This window comes from Suricata suricatta, chromosome 12 (genome assembly GCF_006229205.1).
Source record: "Suricata suricatta isolate VVHF042 chromosome 12, meerkat_22Aug2017_6uvM2_HiC, whole genome shotgun sequence".
Taxonomy (NCBI): domain Eukaryota; kingdom Metazoa; phylum Chordata; class Mammalia; order Carnivora; family Herpestidae; genus Suricata; species Suricata suricatta.
The window spans coordinates 36971302-36988067 of NC_043711.1; the positions used below are offsets into that span (position 1 = coordinate 36971302).

Sequence of the window (16766 nt, forward strand, 5' to 3'; positions counted from 1 at the left end):
ACCTAGGCATCCCAGCAGTTCCCTGATAAATACAAATCCTCAGGGACACTTCCTGGGGGTTACTCAATGCCATGCATACCAAAGGGCCAGTACTGTGGTTTATGCTCCAGAGGCCTAGGGGCTTTTGCTAAAGACCCTGTGCTTATCACCTGGTAGAAGAAGATTCTGTTCCCAGAGAAGTGTCTCAGGACACCCTGGGAAAAAAGCAGGCAACTACAGAGAGAGCTCACAGTGACATTATCCAAAATGTTCCAGTAGTAACACATCATATTAGGATAGGGGAAAAGTCAAGAAGTAGAAAATAAGAAAGAACAAAATCCACATACACAAGCTATACTTTAAGTGAAATTCAAATCTTCTTCAAGATTTTATGCAACAAGAAGGCAAAAGGGGAACTAATCTGGTATTTCAGGTTTTCTTGTTTGTTTGGATGGGCTCTGAACTGTTACGACTGCCAAAATACATCCACTGACCAGTATCTCTTAAGACCTGAAGATCTGTAACTTTCTGAAATATTCATCAGGGCTATCTTCTCATTTCTACCAAGATACAGTGAAATTCTAAGCCCCCCTGGCTTTCCCTGATCAGTAGGGAACTCAGAAACACACCTCATTAGGCATCCCTGCCCGCAAGGGAAAAGCTGACTAGGTCAGGGAGGCCTCTAGTGAGGAAGAAGGAAAACAGAAGACAAAGGTGTTTGAAATCACTGATATTTATAACAGGGTCTCGCCTCTCCTCCCTCGGATATTTACTGCCTGTCCTTCCACAAGAGTGATCATTATTATGGCTCACAGTGAGTGGAAAACATTAATGTAAAGGCTTTCTCCTGCTATGCAAAATTAGTGTGGTTCCAGGAGTTTCTCATTTCCATGACCAGAGGGACCAAAAAGATCCCCTTTTGGTTTCCAACCCTGAAGAGGTCCTGTCTGACCTTTGGTCCAAAAAATTATTCTCTACTTGGTACACTCTCTAACTACCAGGTGATGTTACTACATTTTAATTGCAGATTCCAAAACTATTCAAAAGGCACTCAAGCGCCTAGGAGAAAATTGTCCCTTGAACATGAAAATCTTACCAGGTCTTTGAAATGTAAACAATCCAGGAGAGAACTAAAACTGGTTGGAGAATGAAGAAAAAATAGAAAAGAAAAAGAAGAAAAGAAAGCAAAGCAATCTTTTAAAAATAGAAACTGATAGAAAGGCTCCAGATCACAGCCTCCTTAAGATTCCTTGTCAAGGATAAATTAACAAGTTAAAAGTCTTCTCCACAAACATTAACAAAAACCTTTTAGGTAGATAACATTAACTTGTTCTGTCTGCCAGAGACACAATTACTTAGAAACTAGTGAGCTTTGTATGATTTCTGCTTGATGGCTTCAGTTTTGGAATGAAATCAAGAGATTAGTGTCTTTCAGTCTGCTTCTGTAAGACTATGTATGCATTTAATAGATATGGTATTTCCCACCCATAGATAATACTTCCAGAATTTGTAGAAGAGCTCTATTTAATGGCCTAAAAATAAGCACTTATGGATTAAGCATTCTGAAATCCCAGAAATGTAGCAGAAACTAACCTAAATGTTGTTTCCAGTTCAGGTCATCTAGGATAATTGTTGGTAAACAAAACCATTTTAAGTTTGTTGGCTTAAATAACAGAGACATGTCTTTAGAGTTATACATGAAGTAGTATACTTTCTATTTTACCCAAGTTTACTGAAAGTCTAATAAACTCATGTTACCTCTTTTACGAAATTTGTCAGCCAGAAAAATAACTTAGGATGATGATTAACTGCTTTCATGTTTTATGACATTTTCATGAGCAATCAAAGGATGGCTGTTAAGAACAAGTGAATTCAAAAGATGTGAGGTAAGTTTTCAAGTGAACTTCTTAGCAAGAATTGTTTTATGATTGGTCTACTTAAAAAGTTTTCTCAGTCTCTTCACTAACTTAACCCTCAGGGTTTTTGCTAATTTAAATGATGAAAATTCACTAAATATCTAAATCACTTCCTAGTAAGATACAACACAGAAATATAAATTACTGGGGCGCCTGGGTGGCTCAGTCGGTTAAGCCTCCGATTTCGGCTCAGGTCAGATCTCACATTCGTGGGTTCGAGTTCCGCATCAGGCTCTGTGCTGACAGCTAGCTCAGAGCCTGGAGCCTGCTTCCAGTTCTGTGTTTCCTTCTCTCTCTGCCCCTCCCCCTCTCATGCTCTGTCTCTCTCTGTATCAAAAATAAATAAAACATTAAAAAAATTAAAAAAATAAAAGAAATATAAATTACTGAAAGCAGGTTTTTCCATGGCTGCTTTGTTACAGAGTAATTAAAGACATTTGCATCTATCAATGAACCTATTTTAGGCCATAGTGAACAAAAATGAACTATGAGGAAGCATGTGTCCCTAGAAATTATGAAGTGTATTCGTACACTGGTCAAACTAAAGCACGCTGGTTTAAGAGGGAGTTCACAATTATGCAATTAACTTTCACTGGAAATAAAGGATTTTGAGAGTAAAAAATGCCAATATTTATACAGTGAAGGCTACTGGAAATAAAGGAAATAGTTGTATGCAAGGAAAATAGGATGTGGTTTTGACTAAGAAAAGGTATGAAATAGGGGAAACATTTTTGTCATTGGGAAAGAAAAGTAAATTTGTCCTAATGTAAAACTGATTATTTTATAATGAGAAAGAGAAAACAAAGGACAATATGGTATATAACGTTACGAGAAAATAATTTTATCTTGTGTGGACAAATTGGCTAAAACTTAAATTGTTATTATCAGGATTTCAAAATTAAGGTTTAATACCAAATGTATTCATCTGAAACTAAAGCTTAATTTTCTTTTGCTGAAAGGACAAGTGTTCTTAGAATATGTATCTGCTCTTGTTTAGGTATTGTGAGAGGTTAAAGGATTTTTCCCCCCTATAAAGTAATCTGTGTGGAAAACAAGTATTTTATGTCTTGTCAAAATACTTTGCTGTGTTTCTTATTGGGCCTTTGATTATTTAAGAAGGCTGGCTTTTTTCTATTAAAAGAGTTAATTTAAAACACACATACACACACACACACACACACAAACTATTTAACTTTGGGTTTGCTTGTAAACACAATAGTGACTTTGGTTATGTGATAACTAAGTATTGTTTCATGGTGACCTATGATCCTGTTTGACTATGTGTCCAAAACTTTTGATGTTTTTGACAAACTTCAATCAAATCAAATTCTGTATTAGGTCTTTTTGACCTTGAACTAAATTTTTTTCTCCCAGAGGACCCCTGGAAAATGTCATGATGTCTATTCTCTTCTTATTAGAGTTGAGAGAGAGACAGAGAGAGATGAATGTTACACTAATTAGGCTAATTTGATATGTTAAATTATATGGGTAACCATCATATAAGGGATGATAAACCTTTTCAAGTAGTATTATATGGGCAAATGCTATTAATTTATGTATCTTAGAAATTGCATGAAATTCCTAGAAATCTGACATGTCCTGGTATGCTTTTATCATTTACAGTGCTAGTTTTCATCTTAAAATGTTGTGTGCCCCAGAAATAGGCTAATTTCCTTGCGATGAATTCTCAAGTGTTCCTGCAAAAGAGTTTCATCTTAAGAGAAATTCATGGAAAGAACTCTGACCAGTACTCCAGAATGTAGATTTCCAATTTCTTTTGAATCATACTAGTACAACCTGGGTAAGAATTTACATATTTCTAAGGAAAAAACTGGATTCATAGAACTGCTAACAGAAGATCAACAAGAATTACAAGGGGACTGAATGAACTGATAAGATTGATTATAGTTCTCATGACATTTTGTTCGAAATATTGCTGGCTCTTTAATCTTTTGTTTTCTGCATATAAAGAGACCTTTCCTCCTAAGCTATTTATAACTTACAGTAATTTGGAATATATCTTTTTGAGCAAAGATGAAACATTTATCTTTTTCTCCCTACCTGATCCCTCCGGAATTTGAGAATGCTCAGTGAGTATCTTATTTTCATGGTAATATGGTTATTTGCCTAAGTTTAATCAGAATCTGTTCTATTAACAGGACACAGTTGGAAACTGGTTGTATTACCAAGGCTTTGATTGGAATGTCCTATCGAGAGGAATATGCATAGATTCAGGTATGACCACACAGCTTTAAGGAACTAAAGTTAATTTGAAGAAGCCAATAAAGCCCCTTGGAAAAAAAGGCCTCGTACTCCCATACCAGTGGCCTTACCAAAGTTGCTTCTTAACAGGTCCAGGAAACTCAGGATATTTGGGGATATCAAAAAGACAGGAATCCACCCACATCTACACGTATTCCTTCTTAGTCTAAAGAGACTGTTAGGCTCTTTCCAGGATTTGGCTATTGTTGACAGTGCAGCTATGAACATTGGGGTACATGTGCCCCTATGCATCAGCACTTCTGTATCCCTTGGGTAAATCCCTAGCAGGGCTATTGCTGGGTCTTAAGGGAATTCTATGGATAATTTTTTGAGGAATCTCCACACTGTTTTCCAGAGCGGCTGCACCAGTTTACATTCCCACCAACAGTGTAGGAGGGTGCCCTTCTCTCCACACCCTTGCCAGCATCTACATTCTCTTGATTTGTTCATTTTAGCCACTCTGACCAGTGTGAGGTATTTTCACTTATAGGCCTAACAGGAGAAACCTAACTGGAGACCCTGGGAAGGGGAAGGTGGGGCGGGGAGCAGTTAGGGAGAGGGAGGGAGGCAAATCATGAGAGACTCTTGAATACTGAAAACAGAGGGCTGAAGAGGGAGAGGGAAAGGGGAAGGGTGTGATGGTCATGGAGGGGGGAACTAGTAGGGAAGAGCACTGGATGTTATATGGAAACCAACTTGGCAATAAACTATAAAAAAAAGAAAAAGATCTACCCATTATAAAATCCCCCCAAAAAGTAATTTTATAATAAGTGGGTAAATTTATCAAGAGGACATAACAATCTTAAATGTTTATTTGCCTAATAAATGAACTTCAAAATAAAATAAAGGTTCAATCTGAAATTCCTTATAAAATATTCCACTAAAGCATATTTTTATTTATTTAAAAATTTTTTTTAATATATATTTTTATTTATTTTTGAGAGACAGAGAGAGACAACTCGAGGAGGGTAGGGTCAGAGAGAGAGGGAGTCACAGAATCCGAAATTGACTCCAGGCTCTGAGTTAGCTGTCAGCACAGAGCACAACACGGGGCTCAAACCCAAGAACGTGAGATCATGACCTGAACCGCATCCGGATGCTTAAACGACTGAGCCACCCAGGCCCCCCTAAAGCAGATTTTTAAAAGCCTATATGGTCAGTCATTATTCTTGCTGCATTTACATTAAGTCCTCAAGCTAAGTTTAGTGAAAGGAACTGGATTTAATTATGGTTATCTTTCATAGAAACTGGGGTAATTGCAGGTGGAAAGATAGGTCAGTAGAAACTTTAAGATATGCTGTAGATATTAGACTCTAGTTCTGTCAATTGTTGTTGAGGTTTTGTTTTCTACCTGTACATAGGACTGTATATTCAATTCTTGTAATTTCCTCCAATATCTGACCACACTTCTCAAAAAAAAAAAAAAGTTTCCAATTTTTGTCCAATCCTCCAACTTGGAATCATTAGGAATAAAAACTCCCCTTTCCATGAAGACTGGCAGCCAACTGGATACTAAATTTCAGAGCAATCACAACAGCTGATATATGGATAGTCTTCATGCACGTGGCTGTGTGGGCCACTCAGAGAGATCAGAGTTTTTCTTTTATTTCTTTTCATAGAAAGGCTTATAAAATACCTGCATCATACAGGGAATCCAACTGCACTATGGCCTTCTTAAGTTAAACTGTCCTATTCTTAGGATTAAGTAACTCATTCTATGAAATATGGAATCATCTACTAACTCAGGACAGGTTCAAACCTACTTACACCAGATGGCCCAGAAATATTTCCCAATATTACTCAAATCCTTGCACAGATTATCAGGGTGGGCCCCTGAGATCATGGACCCATTTCCTTGGCTCAACCTTCCTTGTTTGGGACAATGGTTACAGGCTAAATTTCAGACTACTGCATCTATAATTATAGGGTTTGCTACTATAATCCCATTTTGATGTGTACTCTTGAGTTACATTGTGCCTACTCCTGACTTTCAGCTTATCAGCTACCCAATAAGTTAAGGTCTTCCTCCCTGACTTTGATGCTTTGGCATCACAGGGTAAATTGGATTATAGAAGCCCTAACAGTTCTTTCCTTTTTCCTCTTTCCTTCCTTCCCTTCCCTCTTCTCTTCCCTAGCTCTTTCATTTTTGTAATGCAAGTGCCTGACTTAAATATGGATTGCAAAGCCATCCTTTACAAAGAGGGCTATCTTCAATTAATACGTTGCCAGCAACAGGAACAGATCAAGACTCCTGAGGACCTTCTTCCAATGAGTCTCCTTTAATTTGGAAACATTGGCTGGTTTCAGTAACTGACAATTTGGGCCACTTTCTTTTTTCTCTTTCTGAATTTTAAATTCTCACTATTATGTTTTTTTTTTAATGTTTGAGAGCTAGAGAGCAAGAGAGAGTAAGCAGGAGAGGGACAGTCCGAGAGGGAGACAGGGACTTTGAAGCAGGTTCCACACAATCAGTGCAGTGTCACATCTGGAGCTTGAACTCAGGAACTGTGAGACCATGACATTAGTCAAAATCAGAAGCTTATCTGAGCCATGTAGGTGTCTCTCTCACGATTACATTTTTAAATTCACCAGTCAAGACCAAGCCAATGAAACTATGGGACTCACCCTGAATCTCAATTGAAGTTGAACCACAGGGCCCTGAGTGTTTTCTGTCTACTCCCACCAGCCCACTGTGTAATCTCAAGGTCTTGTACGTAATAAATCTATACTTTTTTCAAAGTTTCCTGATGCTGTTGCAGAAGGAGTCCTTCCAAACATAATAAAAACCCCAGGGACTGGTCCATTCACAACACTTGTTGAGACCAGTGCAAAATAGTAGTACTTTAGCCTTTCTGTGATGATTCTGAGACATTCAATACTTATTTGTTTTTAAATGAATAAATTCATCAATAAAAATTCTTATTAATTTGGTTCATATGGTTCCAATTCATACACAGATAGGAATCAGCCACTGAGGAGGGAAGTAGGTGCAAAACTTAAGGGTGATGGTAGCAAGAGAAACATCAACAAGTATTTTGATTTCTAGAGGTAAGTCAGGATAAAAAAATTAACAGACAACGTATTAATACAGGATTCTATAATGGCTGCTACATGCCGACTAAATCATAATCAATCTGCCTTGAAGTTGTATTGAAAAAGCACAAAGATATAAAAATGTATTTTAATTTGCTTCTCATCAAAAGGAATTCAAAAAGTCAGAGTACCAAATGGTTTCGCATTATCTGTAACATTTTGATGTGGATTCCTCAATCATGCTGAGTAAATTAGGTGCCGCAATATAATATCTATATAACAATTAAAGGTCAATTCAGAATAAAACAAAGGCAGGAAAATTAATTAGTCATAAATTCTTCCTGCACATATATTCTCAAAGCACTTGACTTACTTAAGTGTTATTCCTTTGTCTTGACAGACTTGTTAAATTATATAGGCTCTGATTGGCCTGAATCTCATGTGAAAGGAATGAAGACTTGAGAAATATAGGGTTTATTCATTAACAGCATTTATTAAAGACTTTTTTGGCTCCACCAAGAAAGTGACCTTTAGTTAAACTATTAGCTTTGAAAAGTGAGGTGTAAAGAAAAAGATAATTTAAGGATTCACCCAAAATGTAAACATTTACCAGATTATGCTCTTAAGTCTCTGATCCCTTTCCACAGTAAACATTGATTAAAAACTCCAATCAAAATTGAATTTGCTTACTGTGTGACTTGTAAGCACTAACAATGGAAAACAAAAGCTTTTTATTAAAAAAACATCAGTTTATTCATCCTCTGTCATCTCAAAAGGAAAACAAATCTCTGAAAGCCCAATTGTCCCTTCATGGAATGATAGATTTCTAAATACTGAGTTCCTTCTGTTCAGTAAGGAGGTAACTCTGATGAATCAGTATCCACAAAGTAGCATTTGGGAGAACAGTAATGTTAGTTAGACAAATGTTCTGTGTAAATTTTAAGATATGACAGAGTGATAATTTTTATGGTAGCAATAGGCAAGCACATTCAGATTCTCAATACATCCTCTGAGTTTAAAAAATGGGTTTGAGAGCAAAGATGTTAGGAATGCTACAATCCACACACAGATCTAGCATGTCAGAGAGAAAATGGTATGAAAGTTGGCCCATGAGGGGTCAGTCAAGTCCAAGGTCCAGTGATGGTTAGAAGCATACTCTACACTATGGCACTGAAATTCTTTAAGCCTTGAAATTCATATTCCATTCATAATAGGAAGTTGCATGCTGCCTGCCTATAAGCTCTTGATAATCCATTACATTGCTATGCACTGGGTATCATAATTAAAATTCCTGTATATACTTATATGCTTTTTCAGTTCCCTGGCTTCATTTTCCTGGAAGAATTTGATATACACCCTGATTTCCTATAGCATTAACAAATGACAATAGGATCTTCATGAAACCCTCGCAGGTAACTGCTTTCAGCCCTAAACAGCAGGTAAGTGGTACCATTAAAGGTGTAATAAAAGTTCTATTATTCCAATTTCAAAGATGAGAAAGGCTTTGAAAAATTAAATAAGGTCCAATCTTTCATGACAGCATTGAGGAATAGCTGTAGAACACAAACCCAGGCCTCCATCATGCCAAAAACTCTGGTTTCTTAAAACACCATAGTAGAGTCATTTTCTGGACTCCAATGTGTCCTCAATCTCTTTTTCAGGGTTATCACCACTTGTATACTTTCCCTTCTTTCCTTAACCTTTGTGTCCCCATAAAAACAGGTCATTCACCAAAATATCATAAACTGTTCTTTATGTCAACAATATACTCACTGGTGTTAAGGTCAAACACATTTAGCCAGTGGGGCATGAGTGGAGAGCACAAAAGAGAAAATCACTTCTCATTTTTTTTTTTTTGTCCCCAAACAACAAATAGGCTAGAAGTACACTTTTCGAAGTATCCAGAAGGACTTACTCTATTCTTTAAAGTATCTAGAAAAAACTTAGTTCTGGAAGTATTTAGAAGGTACTTGTTTTATTCTGTGTTTAGGCAGCACTAGCTTTATGACAAAACATATGGCTACTATGAAACACCATTGTATTTGCTAGAGTTTGTATTTTCCATGAAAGCTTAAACCACCAATAAACTTAACTCATGTCCCTTTGTGCTCCCTTCCGTAGCACATATATTAACTCATTGTCCCCTTGGGAGGTGGCCGCCAAGCTAACCCATGAGCAGGATGTGTCACTGGCAAGTCTTAATCTGTATCAATGAAAATTAGGCAGTCGCCAGTGCAGATAGGATGAAGAGTGACTAGTTTTTAAGGTTGAGAGCACTAGAAATTGGGTTATCAAGCAAAGTTGAATGTTCTTCAAATAGTGAAAAACATAGTAGCTTCTCCTGTTTGAAGGAGACTTTAAAAGCATATGGATAATTAATAGGAATAAGAATTGCCTGCTTGTTCAGGTAAATTCCTGTAAGATTTCATGCACATTTAGCTCCAAGCTAAATTAGGAAGTATACAAAGTTTAATAATATATCATTTTTTTCCATCAATTAGTCTTCCTTCCATGACTTTTTGCCACCTTGGCCTTTCAGAACACACTGCTATTCCCTGAACACAGATATCTGCTCTCTTCATATAGTAGCAGACCAATACCTAATCCTCACAGCTTGTCTAGCCAGATGATGGATTTATTGATTGCTTACATAAGGCTAATATAGAATTATTATGGCTTATTATGGCTAAAGAGGCTATGTAAAAATATAGAAAAACAAGTTGGTATTTTAACTTGTACCCAAATCCTAGGGGTATTTTAAGACCTTCTTATTCTTTTTAAAAAAATATTTTTTAACATTTATTCACTTTTGACAGAGACAGAGCAAGAGTGGGGAGGGGCAGAGAGAGAGACACAGAATCCGAAGCAGGCTCCAGCTCTGAATAGTCAGCACAGACCCCAACATGGGGCTGGAACCTACAAAATGCAAGATCATGACCTGAGCATAAGTCCAAAGCTCAACCAACTGAGCCACTCAGAGTCCCCAAGACTTTCTTATTCATTAGCAAAGCCCAATCAGAGAGAAGTATCTGTGAGCTGGGCTGTTTTCTGCAGTCCTCAGAACATCCACTATCTATACTGCCTGGAGCCAGACTGTCTACAATGTCAGACTACTCAGCCTGCTTCTTCTTCTGGATATTTCTTTCCAGTGTGTCCATTCTTTTAATGTTTCAAAACCTAGTTACCAAAGCAGCTTTCCTTTCATCATCTACATCTTTAAGCCCATCAATGTTTCCTTCTCCCATCCACGCTTTTGCATCATTAAAACTTAATTTCACACCATGGTTTCAGGAACTCTTATTAATCCAATTCCATCTGTCACTTCTCTCCATCTCTTCCTTCCCTGTCGTCTAGTTAATCTCAGCACAGTTTTCCTCCCATTATTCCATTTCCAAGTTGAAGAATACAGTTGAATCTTGAACAATGTAAAGGGTTAGGGGTGCCAATCCCTTGCATAGCCAAAACTCCACCTGACTGCCCCAAAACTTTACTAATAGCCTACTGTTGAAAGGCCTTACCAATAACAGTCAATTAACACATATTTTGTGTGTTATAGCTATTATATACTAAATTCTAATAAAGTAAGCTATAGAAAATGTTATTAAGAAAATCATAGGAGAAAAACATTTTTAGTACTGTTTTATCAAACAATCTAAGTGGACCTGAGCAGTTCCAACTCAAATTGTTCAAGGGTCAACTTTCCCTCAAGTTACAAGTTTTAAATAGTATTTTGTGAATACTTCCAAAGAAAAATATAGGTTTCATTGCATTTAGGAAAAGGCAGTACCAGAAAGAAACACATGATCACCCATGTATTCATATCCAGTAACAGGAATAAGAGACACAATGATGGTAAAAGTATTTGTCTCCACTCAATATGGCAAATCTAACAACTGTGAAAGTGGTAAGGTATAAAAGAGAGCAAAGATAGTATTTAAATAATATGGGGTCACAGGCAATTTAATAGATGTGACCATAGATTTGTCACATGGGAGCAGTGGGATATGAACAACTCTTCTATATCCATTTTTGAAAGAGGAGGATTTGGATAATGATCCTGTTTTTATAAACTGCAATTCTTGATAATCGACATGAAAATGAGACTACAGATAAAAACAGCAGTGTTAAAACATTAAGATTATGGGGCTTGCCTTTAGAACAGCCCTTATGGTCATAAGACAATCTACCTTCCAGACTCTACAGAACACAAAATGTCAGAAGAACCCAAAAAACTGTCATCAATCATCTGGATCTATCTAGTACACTTGGATGTTGCTTGTCATATAGACAAATTATCCATATGTCAAACTAATTCTTTTAAGTTTCCTCTTGAGAGCTTTGTTTCACCCAGGTCTAGTCAACATTGAAACAAATTGTTCTTCCCTCCCTCCGATATTTTAAGGATCATACTTCTGAAAACTCTGTTGCTATACATAATGTCTATAGAATGGTTAATCTGGTATTGTACTTTACTGAGTTATTTATATAATCATGCAATATATTGATTTTGTGTCCTTATTTTTACTCCTATTGCTGTCCATATTTTATCTCTCCTTTACAAAACAACTTGAGGACAATGCCTAAACTTAAGCATCCTCCCACCATTTATGATGTTTTAGAACCATGGTTCGCATGCATTATTCCTCATTAATAGGTGTTTGTTGAAGGTGTCAATCTACAGTATCTGGATGACCAATATTCAAAGACTCACACTGCAAAGATAAACTAAACAGTAGTGTATTCAACACGAGTGTGCTCTTCTAGATCATAAAGAAAAGCATTTTAGGGTTTTGTGGTGTTTCAAGGTCATCCCTACAAATGATAAAGGTTAATGAAGTATGAAATTGGGTATTGCTATGTGATATAGAGCCAGATGATGAGATAGTATAACATATCACATGCTTCTGTAACCCTTTGCACCCCCATCTGCCTCTCCCAGTTTCCAGTAGTCTTAGGGGAAAGATCAAATTCCACATATGTCCCCACATGGCTTATTCCCTGTCCACATCTTTACACTAGCAGCCTCAGCTCACAAATTCAACCTATTCACCATACTTCTGTCAGATATTTGTATTCTCTATCCTCTGAGGAATCATAAATGCCCTTTGCCATGTTATGCCCCATAAGAAATTCTCCTATCTGTCCTTCCCCTTTCCTAACTAGCCAATACCTACTCACTCAGGTCTTTTGAGACCCCTTCTGCCTTGAATATAAGGGAAATTTCTTGGTTATGTGCCCACATAGCCCTCAGGACACTTACTGCAATTTATAATTATGTATTCATGGAGAGCTGACTGGAATAATGTCAATCTTCCCTGACTATCCTCTGAGTAATGTGAAACCTGGGTCTTTACCTGGCTTGCTTACCATTCCATCATGGTGTCTAGCATTGTGATCAACAGGAAGGGGTTGTTCAGTAATCATTTGTGAATGCATGAGTAAATGTTTCATTTTGTTTTCTAACTACTTCATGTATGTACATATATATGCATGGCATGCACACTTTTTTAATGTTTATTTTGAGAGAGAGAAAGAGCAAGCATGAGTGGGGGAGGGGCAGAGAGAGGAGGAGAAAAGATCTGAAGTGGGCTCTGTGGTGACAGCACCGACTGAGCCACCCAGGCATCCCACACATGTTTTTAAATTTGGAATAATTATGTAAGGTGACCTAAGGGGTTGCTGAAGTGTTTTTTGAAAGTAAACCCTATGCCCTACGTGGGGCTTGAACTCATGACTCATGACTAGACCAGAGTCACCTGCTCTACTGAGTGAGCCAGCCACGTGCCCTCCTAAATATTTTTAAGTGTGTTTTAAATAGATGACTCATTAACTTGGATGTTATGGAAATCCATTCCAATTCTCATTACTCTAAATCCAAGTATTGTATTTCTTTAATCAAATACACAGTATGGTCCATGATAACCATGAAATCCGGTGCCGATAGGGGATTTGCCAGATTTTGTCTATGTGAAACTGACTTCATATTCCTGGCTAAAACGTAAACTAATATTTATCACTGAGAGCATTCAAAGCAACATGACCCTTTTGAATTCCAAGAATCAATGACAATGTCAATTCCTGCTAGATGGACAGGCAGAAAAGAATACCATTTTTTCTGTACTTCTCTTGTCCTGCAAGACTTATGCTCCTGTTCCATTTTCTGAACAATCTAGTAAAATTCAATTTACTTTTTCAATTTGTCTCCAGCCAAGCTTCCTTCTGTCAGCTATGCAGACATTTCAATGCTGGCCACGTAGAGTAACAGGAGAAGGACAATGAGAATGAAATTACCTGTGCATTTGCGGTCTGTGTCTTCTTTCTTTGACCCACTAATTGTCAACTTGCAGTTGAAGTTTTCCTCCCAGTATTCAGCAAACCACACGTTTCTTCTGTTGTTTTCAAGTGTGCGTGACGTAAAATAGGCATCAAACCCTAAAGAGAGTTAAATGAAAAGGTCATTGCTTGTGGGACTCTGCTAGAATGTCGGGAAATAAAAATACAAGTGATGGTTTTTCTTTGGTTTTGTAGACTGGATGCTCTTTTATGTCAATCAAAAAAAAAAAAAAAAAGGGAAACAAAAAATATTCCAGGGCTCACCTATGGCTAAATCCCTAGTTCAATCTGTCAGGCAGAGATGTGGCCTACAAATGACATTGCCACACTGAAATCTGCATTACAGACCTTGACAATGACATAATGATAACAAGCCTTGCATGTCTAGTGATACTAGACTATGGACACAGTGTCTTCATAATTCTCATCAAGATATAATTGGTCATTTCAGGGCTTTCTATGGATAGGATTCTGTGCTTCTTTTATTCTTGGATTCTTTTATTCATCTCAACAACCTATACAGCAACTACTATCCTTCCCACTTTGCTGATGAGAAAACAGAGGTTCAGATGAAATAAAAGCATATCCAAGGTCAACCATAAGGCCATCCTGCATCTCTGATTATGTGATCTACTGACCTGTGAATATCATTTTAAGCCCTCCATTCATTTAGCAATGTTCCACTATGTAATTTATGTTTTAATCACAATCAAAGTTTCTGGAAAGGCCATAAGTAAATAGGAGTCTAACATAAAGCTCAGTGCTGTTTACTGAGGGAACTGATGTGTGTGAGGAGCAGAAACTCATAAGAGCATGTCTTCAAGGAATCTCTCACTACCTCTTAAGGAGTGAAGCCTTAAATGTCGCATTGGAGCCACAAACTCTTATAAGAGTCAGACAAGATTCAGTAACACCAGGGTGGGCCTGAGAGCCAGCTCCACTAATGTCTTTAAGTCAGGAGAACACAAGCAAACCCACACTTTCCTGATCATCCTTTCATCTTCCTATAAAAATAAAGACAACACTACCTCCTTCCCTCCCAGAATCTTATTTGTGGTTGTGGAAAGACATTGGAAACTTATAGAGTTCAAGGTTAACAACCCCAGAAAATGGACATGTTTTCATATTATTTAAATTACTCAGTGTTCCCTTTAAGGCCATGAGGGGAAAGAAAAGATAGCTCTGGACTCTAAACTCCCTGTGAAGAGTGCATCAGGTTAACTCTATTTATCATTATGTGGCCAGCACCAAATTCATGGCCTGACATATATTAAACCTATGATAAATGGAAAACTGAAATAAGTACAGAAGAAAGTAAAAAGAAAACATAAAGCACAAGAGATTATATAATATTTTAGAGAAAATAAAAAATATTTGGCATTCCTTAGGTTATTTTCCAGGCTGTTGTCAGTATATGCTGGCTAATAGTCCTTTTATAATCACTCTCTTATCTGATTTGAAAGTAATCTGGCTAGAGTAGGTGATCACATTCTAACACCAATACTGATTAGGCTATCTGTCTGGAAGTCCTAAACTCTTCACAGGGAGTTTAGAGTCAGGGGCTATCTTTTTTCCCCTTATGGCCTTAAAGGGAACACTTAGTAATTTTAAAAAATATGAAAACATGTCCACTTTCTGGGGTTGTTAACCTTGAACTCTATAAGTTTCCAATGTCTTTCCACCTAGCTGTTGTCCCACAATCTTGCCTCCAGACAACTATTAAGTAGGGTAACCTAGTGTTTCTAAACAAAGTACAATCTTTTGGGAAAAAATAGAGCAGTCCCACATGGTTCCAAGAACACTAAATATATGCATTCAATCATGCATATCCATATACACACTCATACGGTGACCGGTGACCAGCTTTCACTTTTTTCACCATTTTTGCCCCTTGTCCTCCTCCCAACCCCACCCAGCCTGAACAAAAACCAAGTTAATCAACAGTGGTAGATTGTGGCAATGGCCCTGGAAGGGAACATGCTTCTGGGGATTCATACCCATATGCAGGTCCCCTCTCAGGCACTGTGTCCCTGTCCGTGGGACACTGACAGGTGTGGTGCAAGCATAGATGTTGGGAAACCCTGTGCTCATTGAAGCTGGTTTTTGTGGAATTCTCATTCTCGGAAGCCAGCTGCTGTGCTCGAAGACATTTGACAGGAGGATGGCAGGTCCATCCAGCCTCCACCCAGCTCGGCAGAACTCCGTTGGCCCGTGGAGCCTCCCAGCTGACTGCAATAGAAGATCCACTTAGCCGAGACCAGCTCTCGTTGTACAACTGTGGCTGTTTGTGAAGCCAGTAACAACTGAGGTCGTTTTTATGTAGCCAAACAACTGAAACACTTTTTCTTTATCATAGCACCTCCAAGGTCTCTGTGTAACACCAAAACAACACACCCTTCAAGAAGTGCCTTCAACAGAACACATAGAAGCTCAGAAGTAAACCTTTCAGCACATGCCACAGCTCTGAATTCCAAACCAGCCTCAGAATAGGAGCTACCAAATGGTTCAAACTCTAGCAAGGATACATACCTGCCCCAGCTCAGAAGAGAACACCTTTAGAGGAAACCTCATTGTTGAAAATGTATACCACTTCAAAATGCCTCTCTCTGAATCCTGTGTCTGCTGGATATGAAAAGGCCCGTTGAAGAAGGAAGAACTAGTGTGTGGCTTATGCGCAGATAGATGATTGTGGAACATTTTAAAGAGAAGAGAAGGAAAAGGAAGCAGCTGTCAAAAACCTCTCTCTGTTCTGAGTGAGAACAAACAGACTTTGGGAAAGCAAGCAAGCGCTGTGTCACGGGCTGTCTGCACACACTATAGCAAAAAGCAGAAAAGGCACAGGATTTCTGAACCAACCCCCCGTCCTTCTCACATATATATATATATATATATATATATATATATGTAGCTGGAACTTACCTTCCTCTACCTCCTCCCTGTGAGCCTGCTGCCTACCCTTACCTGGAAGTTGAGAACTACTCTTGCTTCTTAAATACACTTATATTTGAATTTCCTGAGTCTCTTCTAAGATGCAGATTCTGATTGAGGAGATCTGGGGTGGGGCCAAAGGTGCTGTATGTTTAACAAGCCACAGCTGATACTCAGGCTGCCTGCCCATACTTTGAGAAGCAGGGTTATTGAGCAAACCCTAAACTTTAGTGGGTGGGACTCGAGCAGTTCCAGCCCGATTTGTAATCTCAGTATTGTCACCCTCTCAGACTCAAATTTATGCCTTGGTTCCGA

At 38.0% G+C, this 16766-nt stretch overlaps 1 protein-coding gene across 6 annotated transcripts in view; it reads right to left on the bottom strand.

The window, feature by feature from the left end:
- Positions 1–16766, bottom strand: part of GRM7 (glutamate metabotropic receptor 7) — an 850676-nt gene that overhangs the window by 302126 nt on the left and 531784 nt on the right. For all 6 annotated transcript variants that reach the window (XR_003901066.1, XR_003901065.1, XM_029917442.1 and 3 more), the window contains exon 5: positions 13482–13622. Coding sequence is in view for 4 of the 6 variants with exons in the window: in XM_029917442.1 (XP_029773302.1) it covers positions 13482–13622 (141 nt within the window). In the remaining 2 variants the exon portion in view is untranslated. The remainder of the gene's footprint in view (positions 1–13481; positions 13623–16766) is intronic.